This window comes from Syngnathus acus, chromosome 6 (genome assembly GCF_901709675.1).
Source record: "Syngnathus acus chromosome 6, fSynAcu1.2, whole genome shotgun sequence".
NCBI lineage: Eukaryota > Metazoa > Chordata > Actinopteri > Syngnathiformes > Syngnathidae > Syngnathus > Syngnathus acus.
In genome coordinates this window covers 13,234,483-13,258,250 of record NC_051092.1, presented here as the reverse complement: position 1 = coordinate 13,258,250, position 23,768 = coordinate 13,234,483, and the positions used below count along the sequence as shown (strand labels likewise).

The following is a 23,768-nucleotide window of genomic DNA, read 5'->3' as shown; positions in this document are numbered from 1 at the left end:
GCTTTTGGACACAACAAAACAAAAAGTACTTTTGATGTTGAAGTAGATCAGTGATCAACGCAACTCAAATCTTGAGTGAGTCATACTCGTGTATCAATGGCATATTGTGATAGCCAGCTCAGTCGGGATAGAAAGCAAGAGCTTTTTATAATCTTAAATTGGATCTGGGGAAAGGGAGGGATATTCAAGAAATGTGAGTACATGATCAAAATCTCATTTTCTGTTTTTGACAGGGATCAAGAGGGACAAAAAATAGATTTCATTTTGAGTTCTCATTTCCTCCGTGTAAAAAAAAGAAAGAAAAAAAAATACACTGCTGAGAAAACTTAGTCTGTTACACTGTGCAGATGGATGGAATGAATTTTTAATGGATGGAGAAAGAGCACTTGGCATTTTCTGAAATTTCTGGAATAAATTAATTTCTCTTCTCAAAATTTGACATTGCAAGTTGACATGATTTTGTTTTTAAATTTTGGAGGAAATTTTGGAGTTGACTTCCCTTTTGAAAGCAAAGCAACCAGCCTGCATCCAAAAATGTTACCGCATGAGCAATCTCAGGTGCGACGAGTGACCCTTTGTGTTTACCATTTGACACATCTGACTGTCAATTCAAAGTCCCCCCCCCCCCCCCCCCCCCCCCCCTGTCCGATCAATACCCTGCCCCTTTGGTCCTTCACGCGCTCTGCTGGCGGGCTGTGGCAACGATAACAGCGTCCGGCGGAGAGGAACGGGATTGTCAAAGTGATTCCGGACAACTTTCAAACATGACACGTCAACGAGTGGGCAACTCGTGAAGCATACCTGACGGCTGCCATCCGCCGTTGCCAAGGTTTCCGTGTACGCGCTGCGTGCCTGCGCGCGCGTCTCTCTCCATTGGCAGACATGGCGGCGGACCTCCAGCCCGAGTGGATTTGCGATCTGCCTTCTTCCTGGAGTTATGGACTTACTCGTGACGGACGCATCTTCTTCGTCAAGTAAGTGTGAGGTTTGATTAAAAGAAAAAATAAGACTAACCAAAGGACGCCGTTGCACGCGCCCTCGGCGAGTGCTAACGTAATGCGTCTCGTCTCAGCGAAGAAGCCAAGAGTACAACCTGGCTGCATCCCCTGAGTGGCGAGGCGATCGTAACCGGACACAGAAAAACTCCAGGTGAGGCGTTACTTTGCACCGCTGGACTCTCTCTCGTATGTTACACGCGTCGTCATGGTTCGTTCTTGCGCACAGCGGCGGTGACATCGCACTGCGTGTCTGTGTCAAAGTGGGAGCTCCCACCTTTAAGCGAGTGCTGACACTTCCTCCTGAGTGGCTTACAAAACGAATTTTGCCTTGGCCATATAATTAATTCCACTTTAAATACAAAACTAGTTGTCCTAAACATACATCACTGATTTATCGTTGCTATTTTGTTGGTGTGATTTCTGATGAACGCTTCTGAAGCGACTTGTACTGTGTTGCATTTCCCTTTTATTTTTATTGATTACTTTGCACATTGCATTGATGATCCGATGATTTGGATACCTAAACATGTGAAAAGCAATTTGTCATATTTAAAATGTTCCTCATTGTAATTGTGACTCTCAAAGTCAGTCTCCCGGATTAAATGTGTGCAAACGTTAAACATTGTTTTAATCAAGTGCAGTTCGGTTGTTTTTAACTTTGGAGTATTTTTGGGCCTTTTTGAAGGTAAGTGTTACAGATAATGAATAGATAGATCTTTTCAAACTGTTGTTTGTTTTCTTAACTCTTCAAGAATGACTTGAAGAGAACTCAGTTATTGTTTAGTGAGGGGAAACTCATCTGTCCGTCTTTCACAGATCTACCCACTGGATGGGAAGAAGGATATACATTTGAGGGTGCACGATGCTTCATCAAGTGAGTGACGCAACCAAGTCATAATTGCGGATGTCCAATAACAGCATTGTTTATTTTATAGATATCTACATTGTCATTTTTAGTATGTAAAATTGGAACAACTGCTCTTCGTATCTGTACACAAGCAACCTGTCAGAAGTTAATGATTAGACCTAGGAACATTGCGCAAGTACATGGCAGACATGGGCAAAGTGTGGTTGTTGTCTTTATGAGCGGATTTTATTGATTCAGTCTTACCCCGAGTCCATTTAAAGAGTTTGAGCCGTGTAATCAGGTCTGTTTTCCTTCTCCTGTTTGAGCGTATATGATCTGCTCACACTTTAAAATGTGACTCGTCTTAAATAGATGAAAACCATTTCCCAGGTTGGTGTCAGCCTGCAGCATTACAGCAATTTGAGGAGCTTCATGTTCAGTTTGCTCGGCTCCTAGAATTGGATATACATAAATTATTGCACTTGCTGGCAGTAGTCAGGTTTCCATCCAAACGGTTCACTAATCTTCAATTCATTTTGGGAAAATCAGCATACGGCAATGCAAATTCACAGGTGTTGCATTCGTTCTTTTTGTTCTTTGGGTTGTTTTGAAAACAAAAAACATTGTTGGGCCGTTGTTTTGTACAAAAAATGTTTTGATAGGTTCAATGTTTAACAGATCGCGTTGTTTGCGACCCAGCAGTTTTAAGAGTGCATACAAGTGAAATCATTTTCTTCAACAGTTTGCATTAGGGATGGACATATAGTAATACTCAATCGCTAAATTAAGGAAGTCTTCTTCGATTGACTGTGACCAAACCAGTAATAGGGGGGAAATGAGTTTGGAGTGCACTTTAATTCAAATAAAAACGTCATCTGATTATCTGATCATCTGGTTCGATTAATCAATGGAATAATCAATAGAATAGTCGATTCTAATTTCACATTAACTGCCCCATTGGAATTGATATTGTTGATGAATCATTCCTTGAGCAAACTGAGGCAGAATGTGTCACACTAATTGGCCTCAACTATGTAAGGCGCTATTCAGCCTCCACCAGAGAGAAGTTGAAGACAATCGTAAATGAATCCACGCCTGACATTTGAATGTCAACGCATCTTCAAATTTTCATATCTCAAATTTTGAATTCTGAAACGAGTATCATTCCTTCGCTGCTGTCTAGTAGAATGTATTGTTTAGAAAGTGTGGCAAATAAAATATTTCCATACGACTCATCAAAAAAGGCCACCATCAGAAAAAAAACCAAAATAAAATTGTGATATTCAAATATTTTGGCATATTTATCTGCATATTTGCGAAAGCAAGGTAGGACCCTGGAGGATGAGTTTCCATTGCAGAGGATGGAGGAGTGTTGTCACCATGAATTCACTCTCCCACGTTGACTTCTTCATGAATTTGTGCAGCTCCGTGTGGCAGGCTGTCAAGCAGTCAAGCTGAAAGTCAGTCAGTCACCTCATAGCTCTGGCGTTTTATCACTTTCAGTGCAACCCGGATCTCCACACCGCAGCTCTTAGTTGGAAACAAAGACGCTAGCACAATTGTGAGCACACTATTTCCCCCAGTCATTAAGAACTGTTGAAAAGTTGACCTCAATTTAATTAGCGAATGATGTTTTTTATTGTATCATCTTTAACTGTAAGAGGCCAGTTATTGATTATTTGAGTAGCACAATTTATGAGCACTGATGTAATGCCCTGTAGTTGTGTGTCTGCGCATTTTCCGATTTGCAGGCAACCTTCTGCTTCAGTATGTAGCGACTGTGCTCGCTCTGCTTGAAATGGCTCAAAGTGTCCTTAAAACCCACAGCTGCTCTTCAACACAAGAAGCCCCTGGTCTTCTCTTCATTTTCTTTCCGTGTGCTCTTCTGCAGCGTGTTGACAGTGTTGGCACTTGTGTTCATGATGAGACTTGAGATAAGGTCCTTGTTGATATTACGCGGTGACGGGCAGAGGCCTGTCTGTGTTAGCAGTCTTCCCTCGGACAGGTTGTCTAGCCGTTTTGCTACTTTAGCTAACTCACTACGACTATTTGCTGACAGATTATAAATGTGATAATTACCTGGGAAAGTACACAACTTGAGATGGTGTCATGTGGGTGGGAAAAGATTCAGAAGTGAACCGTGAGTCCGATGACTGGGAACATCCTGTACTAAAGATTTTATTATTCTGCTCTTACATTCGAAGGATTTTTGTGTTGATAGTAAGTTAGGATCAAACAGCCACCTTGTTTTTATTCTGCATTATTCAGTTATCTTAGATCTTTTTTGATGCTGGAAAAGGATCTGGCTTAGCTGTCGTCATCAGGTTACACAGTGTGAGCATCGAGGAGCAGATTGTGCTGACGTCGGCTGTCCTCTCAAGTGAAGGGAAGGGGGCAGCGAGGTCGTTGTTGTGATGGCGTGAACGTAGTGTTTAATATTATGATTATTTTATTGATGTGACACTGTGAGTTTGTGATTCATCTTATCGGTTAACAGGCTGTTGGCATTTGGCCTAGTAATAATTTAGAAGGTGTCACTGCTCTGTGAGAAGGTAAACGTTGCACAAAAGTGGAAACTCAAAGTGGATTGCAACGGCAATGTCTACAATAAAAAAACTAACGTCTACATACGTATCACACAAAATTCACCAGAGGGACCATTAAAACATTGTGGTAAATCTTTTCTTGTTCACTGGAAAGCTAGCTGCATCTAATGTTTAAGTGACTCACCTCCTAAGCAATCAAACATCTTTTACTTTTTAGAATTTTTGTAACTAGGCAACATTTACTCTATGAAACGCCAATCTCGATTTTCTAGGTTTATTTTTGTGAGCAAGCTTGATTGTAAAATACATTTTATGCAGCAAATCTGCACTGAAATATCCTGGCTTTGTTTCAAAACATAGCACTAATTTATGGAGCAACTCGCAGCTAGCCAAAACAAACTACTTTAATTTATTTCAACTTAATGATTGTTAAAGTGGCCGATCCAATGTGTGTCACTTTAGAAAAGCACAATGCCAAATTTGTAGTATTCACGGTCTCTTTATTTTTCAATTTACAATAGCTCATTGAGTTGAGAGGAATGGGGTCAATAGTAGCCACGTAGCCATTAGCGCTAACGTATTCAAGTTTTTAAGTCCAGTGGCTTCTGGCTCTGTTCTCGTGATCAATCAGAACGCAGAAAGCCGTCCAAGTAGGAAGCGATTTTGGCACGTCTACAATTGGAACACTTCAGTCATTAGAGGAGAAAGGTTACAGTTACTTTTTAGAAATTTTAAATTCAGCTTTTCTTACAGCCAAAACTTTATCTGTGTTTATGAGATTTAGTAAACCAAACAGACCTCATTCACGGAAAATAAGAACTGCTGTTCTCATAAAGACTTTATGTGAGCATTTTGTGATTATTTCTTATTTGTTTTGGTTTTATTTATTGGCTGGCAGAAGAAAATGAAACCATAGTTAGCACAATGCAAAAAAACGTCCACACTTTGGTCACTAACAATGTCCTTAAAAAAAATCTCGAAATGGAGCTAATTGTGCTTGGCTGCTTTCATTAAAAAAAAATAACTCGAAAGTCTAATGAGGAACTGCAGAGTCTAGTAACGCTTTAGGCCAGCCGACTTGAATTATATTCCATTCTTTATGTCTCATTCAAGGGTCTTTTTGTCAGTGTCCTTTGTGAGCAATTTCCCGCAGCATCAACATGAAACGCGACATAAAATCTGAAATATTGTTATACTGTACTCTGCAGTCCCTGCTTTCATAAAGCTGCTCCCTTGTTCTGTTGTATTATTCATCAAGCAGAGCTGAGAAAGAAAGAACTAATTGAACTTTGGCCAATTACAAAAATTGCTATTCAGCTTCCAGATCAATTGTGCAATCAAGGTTATGTAGGTAGAAGAAACTGATGATTACTCTTGAATATTTTTTTTTTACCCTTGATTGGATGTACTAAGTGCAATTCTTCACTGAGGCGGGCGGCCATTGACTTTAAAATAAATCACATTACACTACATTGTCAGAAAAAGTAACAAGGTACACTTTTTAGATGCCATGAACATAATACAGCCTCATCCATTGAGATAACAAAAAACACAAAATTAGTTTCACTGCAATGACAATTTTCTTTGTATTTGTCTTCATCATTCTTCTTTACACTTCACTGACACTTGAAGCCATCGCTGAAATTAAGCATCGTTTCAAACATGAAGAATGGATTCATTTTCCAAACATAAGAGCCTGTTTCATTGTTAAATAATGTCAGTAAAATTGAATACATATCTTCATTACTAATGAAAGACATTCTCCCAGTAAATCACGAGAGGAGCAAAGAACCCTTTTTTTTTTTCAATGGAAAAAGTTTTAATTTATCTTCAAGAATTTTTTCAAGATCTGAAGTCACATTACTCTGATGGGATCTGCATATATCGACCTCTACAGCGGTCTTCATCACAAATGTTAAGTTATTCAACGGTACTTGCTAATTCCAAGTCTGGATATCCGCTAATGTCTTATTAATGGTAATGAAAGCACAAACTCATATGACTCATCATTTGAATATGACCCGACTCACTCAAATATAACACTTTTTTTAGTCACAACTTTTTTTATGTGAATGTAGTGAACTGCATATTGGTGCGACTGTAGCCTGCAGCAAAAGAAAACCCAAAATTAATACTTTCTTAAAATAGCTCATCAGTGTGAGAAATTGTGATTTTCTAAGAATGAGCAATTGACAACGTCACATATTTAAAGAAACAAAGTGCTCTGTATTCATTTTGATCCGTTTCCTCGTTAGTGTGCAAAATCAATAACACAGTGTCTTCACATAAATGAATATCAAAAATTCTTATTCCCACTAACATTGAATGATGATTTCATTGGAAAGTCTTGCACAGTCAACTAGTATAGGCTCCGGCAAGCGATATAGAAAATGGATGAGGTAGATGGAGGAACATAAAATACTGGCAATATACAGTATATGATTACTAAGAGGATAAACAGTAGCCTTTTACATATATATATATATATATATATATATGATGCTCCACTATAATTTACTCCAAGGGCACATTTATGACTCGATGTTGGGACTCCTTCGTAAATTTGATGGTATAACCTTGCAAATCGAGTTGGCTTTAATATTTAGTGAGCCCAAATGAAATATTGACTGAGCATTTTTAGGGACACCCTATCATCAGACTGAGTGCTTCCCACTCCAAGAAAAAAAAAAAATGTGATCACTCGCAAATGTTTATTTCTATTGCACTCGGATAGAGTCTGTTTTCTCAAAACACCGTTGCAGCTGCAGTTACAAATATTTACGCTGTCGACCTTTCCGTGTGATGCAGCTGGAGTGCAATTATCGGATTTTTACAGTGTGGGTATTGCAAATTGCTTCATCTATTCAGAGCATAATATACAGTCACAATTGAGAGTTGATAGCGTTCGAAATAATGAAATTGACACCAAATTCCTCATTCATAAAATAGTCCATCTTGCCAAAGGAATGTTTACTGGACATCGAGATGTATCAAAAAAGGATAAAGTAACGAGAGGCTAATGATCATTTTATTTGAAATGTCATTGTGACATCAGTGTCTGCTGCCTTGTGAAACTGGAGAGCCAAATACACAGCGACAAGGTTCTTCTCTATCTGCCATCTGCCTGCACTGGGAGATAAACAGTCTAATTGTTTGGCTTGTGTGTGTGCGAACATATGTCTCAGAGAGCAGTTGATGCCAGTGCCAGTGAACAGACACCATTCAGGTCATTATGGATGTATAAAGGCAACCACCTCGGCCTCAGTGTTAACCTTTTGGCGAGAGTATGCTGTAAAGCAGGGGTGTCAAACTAATTTTTGTCGTGGGCTGCATTGTAGTCATAGTCTCCTTCCATTATGACAAACTGATGAATAACCAAGTTTGAAACTAGAGACTAGTAAAAACTGTTCAATGGTAACAAAAATTGCTTGCAATATATGTCTTTTTTTTTTTAAAGTGAAGACAATTTGTAATTTTAGTATTGATTGAATTTGATGCACAATTTGTCTTCGGGGGGCACGTAAAATGACGTGGCGGGCCGTATCTGGCCCCCGGGCCTTGGGTTTGATATCTATGCTGAAAAGTATTCAATGTCGAGTCAATTTTTGGTTCTCTCGTGTGCCCTGTGACCGATTCGGGGTGTAGTCCAAACTTCACCCAAAATCAGATGGTATAGTCTCCACCTCATGACTTCAATCTGGATAAGTAGTGCTAAGATTCAAGCATTGGAATTCCACAAAGCATTGTCACCGCAGCAAAATGCTCCTGTTCATATGCGTATGCATTATGAATGAACATGAGTGTATAATCTTTACTATGAATATGTCAATCGATGGCAGGCCCACCTCTGAGATTTAGAAGCATTTAGCCTACAGTAATGCTTCAGCGCCAAAGCCTCTTAGATTTGTGCTATCTTGTATTTAATGCTGAGAGAGCATCGAGTAATCCCCATAGTAATCTGCAATGAGCTGCCCTTTGCTGATGTGGTGCCAGGTTGAATTGAGGGACAGCTTCCGTCATGGGGCTCTTGCTGTCGCTAGACTGGCAGTCCCTCCGGAATTTCTAGTCATAAAAAACCTGATCAATTTAGCTCCAATCATGTTATTTCTCAAGAGTAATTTTGCGGCCCGAAGACGGTGTGCTGCATTCTTCGGGTGACTTTTTTTTCTTCGTCATAGTGTGTGTTAGGTGAAGAAGACCAGAGAGATATTAGGATGGAAATAAATAAATAAAGATGGATGGATGGATGGATAAATTTTTTTTGCTGTCCACTTTGGTCACATAATCATTCACAGATCTGGCTGCTTCATTCGGCTGTTAATGAAATGGAGTGTTTTTTTTTTTCTTCCTTCATCTGCCTTGTCATCTTAGTAATGAATGTGTCTGAACCTTAACACAGCTGTCCTATTTTGCCTCGACAACCAGGCATGTTTTCACTTCCTCTTTTATTCTCTTCCATGTTTGCCTCCGTCCAGTGGACAGTGCACACCGCCTGGTTGTTTTCCAGATGGTGTGTGTTGATTAGGCAGCTTTTGGATGCTGTCACTTTGCCCAAACACTCGGCAGCTGGGAGCTCTTGGAACACTGTGGTGAAATGAGATCTTTGGAGCGGTCAACTGTTTCCTGAAACAAATTGTTACAAATTCAGCTATTTACATTGTGTTTGTCTTGATCCACGTTTGAACATGCAGTTTTCACAGTTTCGATGAGTCAGTGAAGGGCTTAACTGATCTGACAGAGTATATGCCTGCGATATTAATTTCTGAGAGGGGTTTAGGGTTCTGGTTTTACACCTGCAGTGACATTAGAAACCAACAGCTCACGGTAATAAATGAGGAGACGATTCAACGTGCACAGTGACAAAATTGGTGAGGGATTTAATTGTGTTTATGGGCGACAGGGAGGCATTCCGTGTGATATGTTATTGCGTTTATTGCCCAGCTGTGGGCTACATTTCTGCTCCGTGTCGTCCCCCGTGCTCTGTCCTCAGCTCTGGAAGTCCCTGGCCAAACAAATATTTGAACGCTGCTTGCTAGTGTTCTTACTGAATAATGTATACGGGCCTGTGATTGATATTGTGCTTTTGTTTCTCGTAGTGGCAGCACCAGCAGTTACGAAAAGAATGCGTTAAAAGAGAATTGAACTCCTTGTGAATCAATGCCATTAGTAGTGAAAAGAAATGTGCATCATTTGGACTGTGTTAAATGGCCTTCTCCTTTCTGTAAAGTATATTATGCGACTGCTCATTTTTATATGTCTACTTATTTTAAGATACTGAATTAATATTTAGCGTCTCTTGCAAATTTTTGGCAGTGATCTACCCACTGTGATGACTGCTTTTAATTAATAAATAACTTGCAGTGGAATTTAAAAGAAAAATAAGCTGCGTGATAAGAAAACTAGGAACACAAGAATGTCTTTATCTTTATTGTAAAAGGTACGACAAAATTGAAGGTGCAGTCTCTTAAAATGCCATCATAGAGTAAATAGAAGACCCTCGTTGGAAATAGTCTCAGAGTGCAGATATGAAAAACATTCAAAGCAATTCCTTGTAAACATAAAATAGGTTATGGCATTTTGCCTGTGCAATTACAACTCTTGAATAAAAACACTTTCTAGCTTTTATTGTTGTGAACCACCTGCCACAGGGTAAGATTTGAAACGATGAGCATCCGAGTTGGTTCTGATCCCTGAAGATGCATGTTGCCATCCTGATTGCCTCCTTTCTTTTTGTGCTGTCAACCCTTAAACGAAATACACAGCCATTGCCATTCACACGACCTATTGCGAATAGTGGACATAACTGCCAACGTTGATCGTTTAAAACCTCAGAAACATATCCAGCACCTTTTTTAAGTATTGTAACCACAATTACTCCAAAACCATCTCCACTCATGATGATGTCACCTTGTGCCTCATTCATTAGGTATGGCGTTTGTTTCTTTCTTTTCTATTATGCACTGGCGCCCTGAGGCAGAGGATAAAGAATATATGCCTGTGAGTATTGTTATATTATCTGTTTACATGCGATACTCTGTGCTCAAATAGCCGCTGCCTAAACAGTCGTAATGCCATGACACCAATGTTATTTGTTAGCCGTTGTAGCCTATGGCGTTTTGCATTGTTAGCATTAAGTTAAGTAGATTTTCTAAGGCAAAAGTTGTGGTTGTTTAAAAAAAAAAAAAAAAAAACACACACAAATTGATGTCAGTGTGCTTTTAAATCGAGCTAGAATTTGCGCATACGCATATATCAAGAGGCCGATTATTAGAGGTGCTGCCACAAGAAGAAAAAGTCTTCTCACCCCTGTGCTGCTCTTCACAAATCACTGTGTGCAGGCACACATCGCTCCTCTTGATGCGAAAGAACCCACTCTTTATAAGACTCCTGCTGGTGCTTCTAATAAATGCTCCCTCAAATTTGACGTGATTGCTATACATTGCTCCTCTGTGCTCCATCGAATTCAGGCAGATTTATTACTACCGGACAATCTATTCATTTTTATAGGTGAGTGCATCAGTGAAACATACTAACACACAGTGTTGTTTTTTTGTATGGAAGATGTGTGTGTGTGTGTGTGTGTGTGTGTGTGTGTGTGTGTGTGTGTGTGTGTGTGTGTGTGTGTGTGTGTGTGTGTGTGTGTGTGTGTGTGTGTGTGTGTGTGTGTGTGTGTGTGTGTGTGTGTGTGTGTGTGTGTGTGTGTGTGTGTGTGTGTGTGTGTTTGCACTTTAGGTTCTTGGGCAATATGAAAGGAGGCATTATAGAAGCAAGCTGCTCCTGAGTGCTACCAAGTTTCTTAGTTTGTCGCTATATTTGGCTGCTGGATGGATGGATGGATTGATGGATGAATGGATGGATGGAGGACGGACGGACGGACAGGCAGTTGATTTTATTGAGGGTCGATGCATCTCTTGGCTTTAGCAGGCTGTGGAAAAAGAGGCTTTTCCTTGCCACTTTACTTGAGTGTTTTTATTGTTTATTTATGGAGGAGGAAACCTCGTTAGTCATTCACAGAGGCAGTGCTAATATGTACACAAGATGTTTGCTCTTTGCCAAGAAGAAGGTTGCTCATTGACAAACTTTAAAAGGCGGGGACTTTATGTACCTACACTTAGAAAACCAAAATGTCTCAGCTCAAAGATTCCTTCAATCAGCTAAATGGTTTTGTATATATTATGAACATCTGCAGGAGGGAGGAACTCGTGTTTGTAGGTCGATCAATAGTAGCTGTTACTGTTATGACTATTTTATATAAATTAAGATTTTCTTCCAACAATAGTTGGCTGAATTTACGAGTGGAAATTACAATTTGGCAATCTTATTAAAACCATTAAAACCAGATAACTAGTTCAGTTTCCTAACAAGATGTAATTGCTATCTGAGTCAACAGAGGGCAGCATTTCAACATTTTCAGCGTGCTCTTTTATCAATGAAATACATACTTCTATGTGTGCTAAATTTAATTCAGTGTTGTAACAAACACCAAACATACTTCATCCCAAATCAGAAAGTATAAATAGCATTACAAATTTGTTTTAAGTCAGTGTTGTTTAATAGCAGTAAAATATTAAAACGTTGCCAATGCATGAATATTTTTTTCATCATTAAATTTAAATCTTGTTTTTTAGTCGGCTGTTTTAAAATTGTAGTTACAACGTGTCAGTTATTTGTTCATCTCGATGTAGATTGTAACTGTAATGCCTCACAAATGCCGTAGGAGGGCAGTATTGTAACGTGGCCAAACATTTGAATCGACGAAAAGCATGGAAGAGAGTCCATTAAATAAACGTTCTGCTTTCAAATTAATTCTTCAGTTTATAGGCATACCTTTCTAATGTCACTTCTTACCGTAATCACTCCCTCCCTGCTTCACCCGCCCTTTTGTTTGTTTCATTATTGCACCAGATAAGCTCTACCCAAGTGCATTTTATACTCAGATCAATTGGATGTTAAAAAAACCTTTTTTTATATTTCACCTTGGTATGTTCACAGAGGTGTGGCTATCCAACAAATAAGACATCTTCCTTCCTGCCTTTTCCTTGTTAATTTTTTTTATTGTGATTTAATTACATGTGAGCTCTAGTGGAGGAATTTTGGTGCCTTCCATAGAACTCAAAAATATAATGGTCCCATTCAACATGTGTGATGTCACAGAAGACATCAGCTTTCTCGGGCGTACAGTACATCTCGGCTCAGTGAGCATCTGGATTAAAAGAAAAAGTGATTAAGGAATATCTACAAATAGAACTTAAATCATGTATCTCCCCTGGCTCAAATTTATAGTTAAAGCGATAAAAACATAACATTCATTTTAAAGCAGAACTAAATACACATCTGACTCACAAATTGAGAAGTCTCTGGTTCTTATCTCTGCTCTGACAATCCTGCGAGGAGTCTGCATGTTCTAACTTCCTCCCACATTCCAAAAACAGGAATGTTAGGTTAGTGGACGACTCTAAATAGCCCATAGCTGTAAACGTGAGTGTTAATGGATCTTTAATTCAGGGTGTACCCTGCCTCTTGCATAAATTCAGACATGCGTGAGTTTAATTATAACAACAAGTTGTGTGAAATTTGGTTTTGAAACGCAAGCAGCGTGATTGGGAAGTGTCCTTGTGATAAGATGTTGCTTCTGGTGCTATATTGCTTTTGTGACCCCTCCAAAGATATATCTCGACACCTAACATATGCCGCAATCTTTCAAAGGGCAGTAACCTTGAAATTCATAACAGAACATTCAGCTTGTTTACATGGAGCAATAGCATCTCCCATCTGTGTCATGAAAAAGATGGATTTGAGTTCTGGGAGTAGGCGTGTACTAAGCTGCAGGCGAGTTGATCATAAAAAAAATAAAATAAAAATGTTTTTCTTTTTCTCAAGCAATGTAGCTACACCTACAAAAACAGCAGCGGGCAATCTAAGAGTGGACACTCCCTGGAAAACTAACTTAATGTGGGCTTTGCGCTCCAATGAAGCGTTAAAATAGAGAGCCTACTTTTGGCTGCCGCTTTTCAGTAGTCCTCTTAGTGTTACAATACGTCAAAATTGATCTAAATGTAGAAAGAAAAACGTAGAGGCAGATGTCACAACAAAAGATAGAAGAATGTGCCACTGTGGCTCCCACACTGGCTTGAATTACTCTCTGGCCAGCTCGGAAAGCTGCCCTCAATTTGTCAGCTGTGCATTCCTCCATCAGCCCTGAGCGCTTGTTGTAGCGTGGCATTGATTGCCCCCGTTTCAAATATGGATTAACAGTATATCAAATCATGATGTGTGTGAAAAAAAAAAAAAAAAGTCATGGCACTTAATGCTTAATGGAGATTTGCTATTGTTCCAAAAATGTATTTTTTTTTTAGCATGTTCACAAATTTTATTTTGTTGAAGCATATGAGCAATTTCTTGTTGTCATTGTTATATTTGTCCAAAACAAATAAAAAAAAAAAGTTTAAAAAAAAAGTAAGTAACAAGAGTGGTCAAATAATTTTTTCATGACGCTACATTCACGCTACAAAAGCCAAACCGCTCGTAAGTGCTGAAAAGTCTATTCTTGTTTTCTTAGTGAGTTAGTTCTCTCTCATTTTGACACACTTCCTTGACCTCTTTGTTAGCGTAGCATATCTCAGCATGTCCCATTCATGGTTGACCCATTTCTGTTGGTCATCTTTTTCTCAATTGACTCAATGTATGCAACAGTGGCGTTCACTAACAAGGCCTCGAGGAACTCGAGCTTAACAGAGCTGACAGTGCTCTTTCTTACGTCTTGAGAGAAGTTTGTTTTGCTTTTTCGTCAACCAGTCTGCCTGCAGCTTAGCTTGTTATGAGTACTGCAAATACATGGATGGATCAGTGGCGTCATTCACCAGGCGAGGAAATATTTGGAGTTGCGGTTGATGCAGTTGTGGAGTGCTTCTCGATTGAGGCCACACACACATGCACAAACCATAAAGGCAGTTTCCATGACATTATGTGTTTCTGAAAAGTAGGCCAACGCAGGACCCAAGTCCTCTGGCATGGTGACTGAGCACGATCATAACTGCCAAAGACTAGTCGAATCAAAATCACTCATCCCTCTATGTTAAAGCAGTTTTTTTTTTTAAAGTTTTCCCCAAGGAAAAAAATGCTTAGTTCATAAAATATGTTGCAAGTAAGTAAATAGTATGCTGCGGCAGTCTGAAAATCTTTTTTTTTCTACGTCAATTTTACATAAAGCGGACGGTCCACCGCCAGCGCTGGGTTTGTTTTCCATCCATTTGGTTTTTAAAGCATTTTTTTGATACCACATAATCACAAGATGTGATAGAGCTGGAATTCAAGTAGGAGTCCTGATTGGTTTGAGATGCTTTTTTTAAACTCAGGATAACATTTATTGGCCTATTTTTTTTTTTTCCTCACGTAAACTGTCTGACACAAGTGTGAGAATAAATTGACCATGTAGACCGCTTTTTTTTCTTTTTTTTTTTTCAAATGTTTGTACTTCCTATGCCTTCCATGCACCTCATCTATTTATGTATCTGGGGGCTTTGGGATTTCAAATAATGACATTTCCAGCTCTCACGAACATCCCAAAAATGCCACCAATTCTTCTTAGCTCTCTCCTTCTCTGACCTCTGTTACGCGGGTCAAACATGTGCACCTGCTCAAGCATTTCCTGAGTTCTGGCAGTTTGACTTGACATCTGTAGCTTGCAAGTCCGGATCTTTGTTCTCATTCGTATGGACTAAGACAAGATTGTTGTGCAAATAAATGGGTGTTGTAAAGCTTTTTACTGAGGGATGTTTGAAATGTTGGGAATGTTGAGATGAATAGATTTGAGAAACTTGGTAATTGAGGAAGTAGTCTTGCAAGGCTGGGAGAATGGCAATCTGTGATGATTTCGCTGAAAGATCAATATTAGTGACTTCTCTTCTGTGGAAAGACATTACCAAAAGCTGACTCGGCATTTCAAAGTCTTCATAATCAGACTGAATCTAAAGGAATGCCAAGACTGTTATATTTGATGTTTTTTTTTTTTCTCAACACAGTTCTGCTTCTCCGTCGCTGCCTGCAGTCATCATTTTTGTAGCTGCGCCAGTGCAGGGTTCATGGCAGGGTTTGCCCTTATCACATCAGTCACGTAGCCTACAACAAACTCATTAACGGGGGGAAAATAAGACATGATGAGTCATTGGGCCGGGAGAGCACCTGATCGTGTGTCATCTGTGGAGTGACTGAAATGGCTGATGTCTGGCTTGTAACACCCTTTAACAAGAGGAAGTGTGTTTATATAAGTAGGTGGATGTGAAAGTTGAGACAATACTACCAATGACAATTTCCCTGTATAGTAAAAAAAATAGACGTTTGTTCCTATTTAAAAATCATAATAGCCAGGGTGTAAATTCCCCATCTATAATTATGTTGTATTACAGGAAATTGCAGAGTCTGAAATTTCCAACCCCTAATGAGTAAAGTACAGTCCTGGAAACTACAAGGTCATAAGGTAAATACAAGGTCATATAGCTTGAAGTCAGAGTTCTAATAATAAAGCCAACAAGTGATTGCTCAGATTATTATTATTGGTTGCTAATCAAAAACCAACTCATAGACACAAACACAACAAAAGGAACATTTGAAGCACTTTATTTGTGATAAATCCATTATTAAAAATCTGATGAAAATAAATTGTGATTAATCCATTATTAAAAGTCTGATGAAAAAAATAAAACATTTACTGTCGATAGTAATGTAAATTCAATTAATTGTTGCAGAGAAGTCAAAAATATTTACAAAGCATACATTTTACAGAGAGTAAATATAGCTTTACGCAAACAAAACAAATCTCTGAAAAGAATTCGTGAGTCATGTTTGTTTTTGTCTTCAAAACAAATCGGATGTTTAAACAAAATTTAGACCAAAAAATTAAAAGTGTCTGTAAAAAAATCTATCTTGCAGAAACATTTTATCTGAGATTTGAACCCTGCCTTAGTCTGTCAATTGTATTTTCAAAAATAATCAAGGCTGCCAAAGAGATTATGTTGGTTGTTGGGACTGCGCACAAATGGTCTAGTCACAAACAGAGCAAATGTTATCTTATTACAGTTGTCAGCTATAAAACGTGTTTACATTTCACTCTACTACTTTAAGGTCGGGCTTTAAAATGCTAACTTCCTAGCTATACAATTCACAGAAAGAAAAATCGAAAACAAATCCAACTGAAGATAAACCACTGAATATATCTTCTTTTAATTTTTGTTTTTATTCTGGCTGCGTCAAATCATAATCGAACACAGCCCGCATTTGAAACCAATCTCTGGATTTGGGTCATGAGGCCAGCTTGGGATGAACAAATGCAGACTTGAGTTATATGTTGTATCTCTGAAAAGATGATCCTTTGCTTGAAAATTGTTTTTATACTGCTTTAAAAAATCTTAGAGTTGCAGACAGACGTTGTTGACATTGTGATTTTACATTTAATCATATTTGATATGTTAAAATAACTTTTTTTGTGAGCGGGGTGCCTCAGCCATGTAAACATTACACCGTCAGCTCCATGCTTCAGTATTTCTTTAAGAACATCAACACCTATTTCTCAAATATGTTGGTTTTTCAGTCCTTGTAATGTTTGCAGCTTTATGGGAAAAGATGAAAGCGCGTCTGATCAGCACACATTCACGCGTTGACTAAGATGTTAGCCGGAGGCTACGATCGAAAAGTCTGATGCCGAAGTGAATCTGTGGTGCTGTTTGGCGTGCGGAATTTATAATTTCTGACCATTTGTGAAGCTTAAAATTCAGCCTCGCCCATAAAGTGAGGCTGTCTGACACGTTGTCCTCTTGATGACCTCTGGTCATGTCACTGACTTGGACGAGTGTGCTTAAAAACAACTGGCTGATAAGTGATCATGTCTTTCCTGCGTTAACTTTTAACACCACTGCACATTTCCTTTGCTTACGTCTCATTTTTCTGCTCTTCTATTGTGCCTCAGTATGATACGGATACAGGCCATTGATTTTCAAAGAGTCATTAGCTGTGGGATTTTTAGCCAGAGCATGTAATTATTGTCAGCGGGGTGTTGGGCTTGTTCGAAAGTCCGATTAGCCAGGGGCACGTTAGAGTCGGACTTCCTCATTGATTGGTCCATTTTGTTGGCTCGTGCAAGATATGCTGCATCACTTTTCATCTTTTAATTAACTTGTCAGTGGACATATTTTCCTGACGTTAAATCCTCCCTAAAAAACAGATGGATGCGAGTGTGATGGTGTTTGTGCTGTGTGGGCTTTCCACATTGGAGGCAGCACAACAAAAATGGAAAGTGAAGTTCAGGTTGGCTATTTGACAATTTTATTGGCTGGCAGCTGTTGGAAGTAGAGAGTAGCCACTCGTGTGTGTATTTCTGGAGAGGGATAACAGTTATTTTTGAAAAGCTTATTGTTTTGGGCTTGTTTAGTTGAACAACTAAGCCAAAGCCACCCAACGAGACCAGCGTGTTGTTGTCGTCTCTCCGCCGGTTGAGTGACAATTAGTTTGAAATTTTATGGTATAAGGTGACCCTCTTGGTTTAATTATGAAGGCAATGTTTTGTTTTTCCTCCTCAGTGATTTTTAAGCTTCTCTCCCCACTGGATGTGACAGATGACACCACAAACATCTAATTACAGGAGCTTTTTTTTTTTCCACCAACACAACCAGAGGCTGATCTCATCCGTCCATCTAGTCTCTAGCTTCCTGATGATGAGCTAATAATGGAGTCATACGTATCTTTTGTTTTCTCAATAGCAACACAGGCCGCTGCAGATTGCTGCCGGCCAATGCTAATTCCGATTAATTCATGATGTCGGCTTCATAGTGACACTTCTGCTGTCCGTGGCTGTTCTTCCCGACAACAGCGGCGAATAACTCCTCACTGACAAAGAAGAGCGCGTGGGAGTGTAGGTGGATGAGGTACATAAGAGCCAGCGTCCAGACCAGGCGAGTAGGTAGGAAAGATCCTCTGAGAGGAGATACACGTGAGAACACGGCAAGTCCCTTTTCTAAGCGTGTGTGGGTAGTTAATGAGTCTGAAAGCTTCTCCGAGCACATCTGTCACTGATAACCGGCTGGAACTGCAAACGCAGCTTGAAAAGCAGCTATTGCTCATTGATAATTGCCTCAGAGCATAGAAGACCTGCTCCTCCTCTGACAAATATTTGCATTTTCAGAATGCCTCTAAGTGTTGAAAATTGCTACATAACTGTTGAGGACAAATGAGATGCATTATTGTGCAAGCGCCAAAGCATTATTATTATTTTTTTTTAGGCAGGGCTTTGGCCTCCATTTTTTTTTTTACTCAATTTATTGGTTGAGGAATGGAGTTCCAAAATGAGTTGAATAAATTAGCTGTTAACTTAGCAAAAATATTATGAACTTGGGGAAGCTTGTTGTTTTACCTTGCCAATAGTCATTACAAGCTAGGAGGAAAGTAAATGCTCAAATTTGAGCCTGGAGCACTTCTTTGTCATGGGAAATTATTATTACATGGAGATACTGTAGGGCCCTCCTGACAATTATATTTCCGACAAGTCGCCTGACACTAAGTGTACAAATACTACAGTGATGCTATGAAAATAAAGATGTATGTTTAAGACACTTTTTGTCGATAATAATAGTGTAAATTATGATTATGTCAGTTATGAGTAACAGTGGGAACAGAATGGACACAAATGTGCTTTTTCTTTCAAAAATAATCTTGTTTACTTGTCACATAAAGCGTGTAGTCACATACCAAGAAAATATGAGACGGAATACTGGATGACATCCATTGTTGTTAATGTTAAACGTGTTGTGTTTCTCTTTGTTTGGTTCCTTGGTTTCACAGTTGCGGCGGTATGAAATTACATCGTTTATGTAACCGATGCATCCAATCCTCATGGTTGAGTATTTCGTTTGTGCCTATTGCCACAAATGACTTCATCATTATCATTGTTTTAGCCTGAAATATGAAGCCTGGGTGTTGTTGGTGGCATGTTTTCATGTGTGTGTGTGTGTGTGTGTGTGTATATATATATGTATATATATACACATATATTACCGTAATTTTCGGACTATAAGTCGCGTTTTTTTTCATAGTTTGGGTGGGGGGGCGACTTATACTCAGGAGCGACTTATATACATATATATGTTTTTTTTCACTTTTTTGGGCATTTTATGGCTGGTGCGACTTATACTCCGGTGCGACTTATAGTCCGAAAATTACGGTATACTGTGACAAGGACTTCAGTTCGTTACCTTCAAATAATTGATCAGTTGTTGTCATACCATTGCATTCCCACCTTATCAGATCTTTTATTACGAGTGTTTGGCCCATGAATGGATTGGGATTTCGTAATTGTCAAGTTGTTTCCTGTTGCAACACAAAGGGCTCGTAAATGGGGGAGGGGAAAAAAGTCGAAGACTTGTTTGATTTCAGCGCTATCTCGTATAGAAAGGTAGTCTCTCTCGAGGCAAGACAAGTACTTACACAGATGGTTGAACAGCTTGCTTTGACTTTCCCCTCTGACACCTTTTCTGTGTGCTTTGGAATACACGCTCCGATTCTTCTTTGGTGGATCCAGCCACTAAATATCATACCGTATATCCTCCAGATAAAGTGTCCGTTGTGTGTCCCAAGTGGTAGCTGCATCCCACGTCTCTGAAGAGAGATCCTCCCTGGAGAAGCAATGATAGCTGAAGGACTGACTTTGTAATGGATATGTGGTGCATTATTGATGTTGCAAAGCCGGTCAAGGTGGTTCACTTATTCCTGATGGCGTTAATGGTCGCATATATAAATTCATGTTGGCATGTTTAAACGGCAAAAGATGGTAAGTGTGGGCGAAAAGCAGACTTTACGAGTGAGCTGATTGGCTGGGGATGTCTTTGTGCTCCATTGACTACACAAATAGCAGGTTGATGAGCGGAAGAGCTGTTTGACTACTGGGCAGGGTCACAAGGTCATTGTTAGGGCTTTCATCTCTTCAATGGCTGCAGGCTTCTTATGAAAAACCTGATCTTTAGTTCCATCTCCCACTTACCGGTCAGTGTATCGCAAGTATTTATAAACAAGACTGCAAGCCACTACATTTGATACAGCTCTAATTAGTTGTGATACAAAGGCAGTCAACACAGGTGAGTTCAACACACTCCAGTTAAAAAAATAAACTTCAAAACCAGAATGAATTTTTAATTTCTCCCTCTCAGATATTCTGGGAGGTTCTATCTCGGAGGTTCCATGAATTGTGTGCATAGCATTCACAAACACTTCATCAGAGGGGAGTCAAATAGTTTTAGGATGAGTTATTAACAGCTCAGTGCAGCCATATTTGTTTTCTCAACAGGTCACCTTTGTCAAGGCTTGCTGAAGAATGAGCCAACGAAGGCAAGGCAAGAGAACACATCTTGCAAAAAAAAACAAAAACAGGCTTGCTTAGTGCAAACTGTGAATTTGCGGAGGAACCTCCAAAGAATTCCGTAGATACTTATTGATAACTTTATGTAAGCTATTTTCAAGGTGTTGAAATTCATAATGGACACAAGGTTTAATTTCATGACAAAGAATAGTTTTAAGATCATGATTTGGTTCACCACAAAATCATCATGCATTTATTCCATTTCTTATTTACATGATGCACTTTTAAATGAGCAAACGTGTTTGATGTTCTGCCACGTGCATAGCAAGAGATGATGACGTCACGTAGCCAGTAGCGGAGCTGCACTTTATTTGTTTATGGGCTCGGTGTGTGGCTACTTTGTAAGGCAGTTTATTTTTTTGCACCTTACCTAATACGTGCAAAAAAAAAAAAAATTCTCCACTATATTACATGTGGTCTCAGATTTTTAATATAATTTTATCATGAAGCTATTGTTGAAGTCAAGGAAAAAATTAGCCTAGAATTCATAAATTTGAAACTGTTAATGAAAAGTATGCACATTACATGACGTCATAGTTTCCATTCATTTTCACAACCTACACAACTACAATAAATGGTTTGTCATGCTGTGTGACCCATCCTAGTCCATGTTTTCCCGAGTGTGTAACCTGCACTTTGCTTCACATCCGGGCTGTGACGTCACCACCTCTCCGGGTTTCACTACAGTGTTTTTGCGTGCGCGCGCACGCGTGCACGAGCTTGTGTGTGTGCCTGCAGTCCTGGCGCGCGTCGCTCGTTAGTCAGCGCGAGGAGGACGACTCGATCGCAAGGCGAAGAAGCACCAGCACGATTATTTGTAAATAACAACTAGAAACTAACTACTAGCTTGTTTTTTTCCCCCCACTGGATAAAAGAGCTCCTCATTTCTCGACCATTTTTCACCATTGTTTTTTTTTCTGTTACCTGCGTGGACGTTACGGAGACTTTGCAGGAAACTGTAAGTAAAAACAGTTAAATATTTAAAAAGTTGCACTTTGTGATAAAAATTGTGCAGCGAGGGGACTTGGTCTCTGCATGTGGTGGCAGATAATGTTTTTCTGCAGGGTTGCCCTTATTGTTTAATTTAAATCAAGTCTTCTTGGAAGTTAACGACCGTATGCTCCCAAAGTCAGTTGTGATCGGCACTAGAATAAGTGCTGTGCAGGATGCATGGATGGATGGTCTTTGGCAGGGGTGTCAAACTCTTTTTTTTCGCCGGCCGCATTGCTTCTTTCGGGGGGGCATTGTGACTGTCAACCCAACTAAATGTATGAGCACCTCATATTATATACAGTAAAAGCTACAAAACAAACTGACAAATAACTCGTTTTCAAATCAGGCGAGTAAAAACTGGTCAAATATTTTAAAATAAATAAATACATATATACAAAGTGAAGACAATTTGCAATTCTAGTAATGACATGAATTTGATGCACAATTTGTCTTCGCGGGCCACATACAATGATGTGGCGGGCCGTATCTGGCCCCCGGGCCTCGAGTTTGACACCTAGGGTCTCAGGCATCAAATTTTGAGCTTGCATTATGTACATGCACATCCTATTTGTGGTTCTTTTTCGAAACTCCAAGCAGTCAGTATAAGCCATAGTTTGCACACAGGACACTTGCATATAAATATGATCGTTACTTCTGGTTGTATTGCTGACTCTTTGGAGTTTTTAGCCGGTAATTACGGGTTGTTACTCTGCAACTAAATGGCCTGCTCTCTACAAACCACCCAAACCGCATCTACACGACCATGTTATCAAGTGTTGTCAGTGAGACACTGTTTGCTTTTAAGCATGAATTCTTTTAAAAATCAATTGATCTGGTTGTTCACTGTTCCAATGTTTGCATACACGATGTTATCAGCTTGTTTCGTCCCAGCAGAGACTCGTGTAAGCTTGTGTCCAAGCAGTAAAAAGTGACTACAGGCTATATTTTGTCTGTGGCTCCAATGTGTCGTGTAAGCATGGCCAAGCAGATGTCTCTGGATACATTGTCAAAGGAAAAAAAACGAATTACTGGTTATCAAAGGCCCCAAAAAAAAAAGTCATCTGAGTTGAGTGTACTTGTCAATGTTGGAAACATGGTCTGTGTGGGAGCTTGGGGGGCGGGGCACTTTGTCTTTGAAGATTGGGCTATAAAATCAACCAACGTCTCCGTTGAGGAAATTGAGCTGTTTAGATGGAGAAGTCAAATGAATTAAACTTGCGTCTGCGGCCTCATTAACCAGCGGATTAGCAGCAATGCAGATGTACAGGCCGGTTGCACTCCTAATTGCTTGACCAGCTCTCTGGACCCAACACATCAATCACAGCGGGGGGAAGCGTCTGATTTGATTTTAGGCTTTGAGTCATGGGAGGATAAACAGCGCCAGCTCAATTTCACCCAATCATCTCTTTGTCAAGTTGAAGTCTTCCTATGACCTTATTTACTCCACTGTTACTGTAAAGCACTTCTAAATAGTCTTATTATCCCAGCCTGAGGTCTTCATCCGTTTCTTTAAGAAGCCGACCTTGATTCGATAGTTCTGAATACTATTTTGGGTCACTCATGACACATTTTACTTTGTCTTTACAGTAGCCTGATGTTTAAATATGTGTTACATGAGCAATTCATTGTTTTGTTTTCACTCGACTGCATCTACGGTGAAGTCGAATGAAAATTTCTTTCCATGTTTTGTTTTATAAGACATTTTGTCACCATGGCGCTCAAATCATCTGTTCAGCTGTGTCACCTTGACACCGTTTTATCACAGTCACAACTTGCCTTAGAGGGGTGAATAATTGAATTATTTGGACCAAAAAAATCTGATTTGTTGCCTGAATGAGCAGCTGTTTGCTATGGTTAAATGAAAAGGTTGAAAGGTGAAAGTCAAAGCTTAAACTCCCGGCAGGTTTCCCCATGTTTTCAAGATTCTCATAAATACATTAGTGTAAATGGCTTGGCTGATTTTGTAGCAGTACTTGTCGCATTTT

At 39.4% G+C, this 23,768-nt stretch overlaps 1 protein-coding gene across 15 annotated transcripts in view; it reads left to right on the top strand.

Moving 5' to 3' along the window:
• Positions 1–850: 850 nt before the first annotated feature.
• Positions 851–23,768, top strand: part of LOC119124143 (pleckstrin homology domain-containing family A member 5-like) — a 50,643-nt gene continuing 27,725 nt past the window's right edge. For 13 of the 15 annotated variants that reach the window (XM_037253809.1, XM_037253804.1, XM_037253797.1 and 10 more), the window contains exons 1-3: positions 851–974; positions 1,073–1,149; positions 1,815–1,872. In XM_037253809.1, the coding sequence (XP_037109704.1) occupies positions 883–974; positions 1,073–1,149; positions 1,815–1,872 (227 nt within the window). In that variant the 5' untranslated portion in view covers positions 851–882. Of the gene's footprint in view, positions 975–1,072; positions 1,150–1,814; positions 1,873–8,866; positions 9,608–21,519; positions 21,749–23,768 lie in introns of those variants that run through there. The other 2 variants (XM_037253808.1, XM_037253805.1) reach the window with 2 other exon arrangements.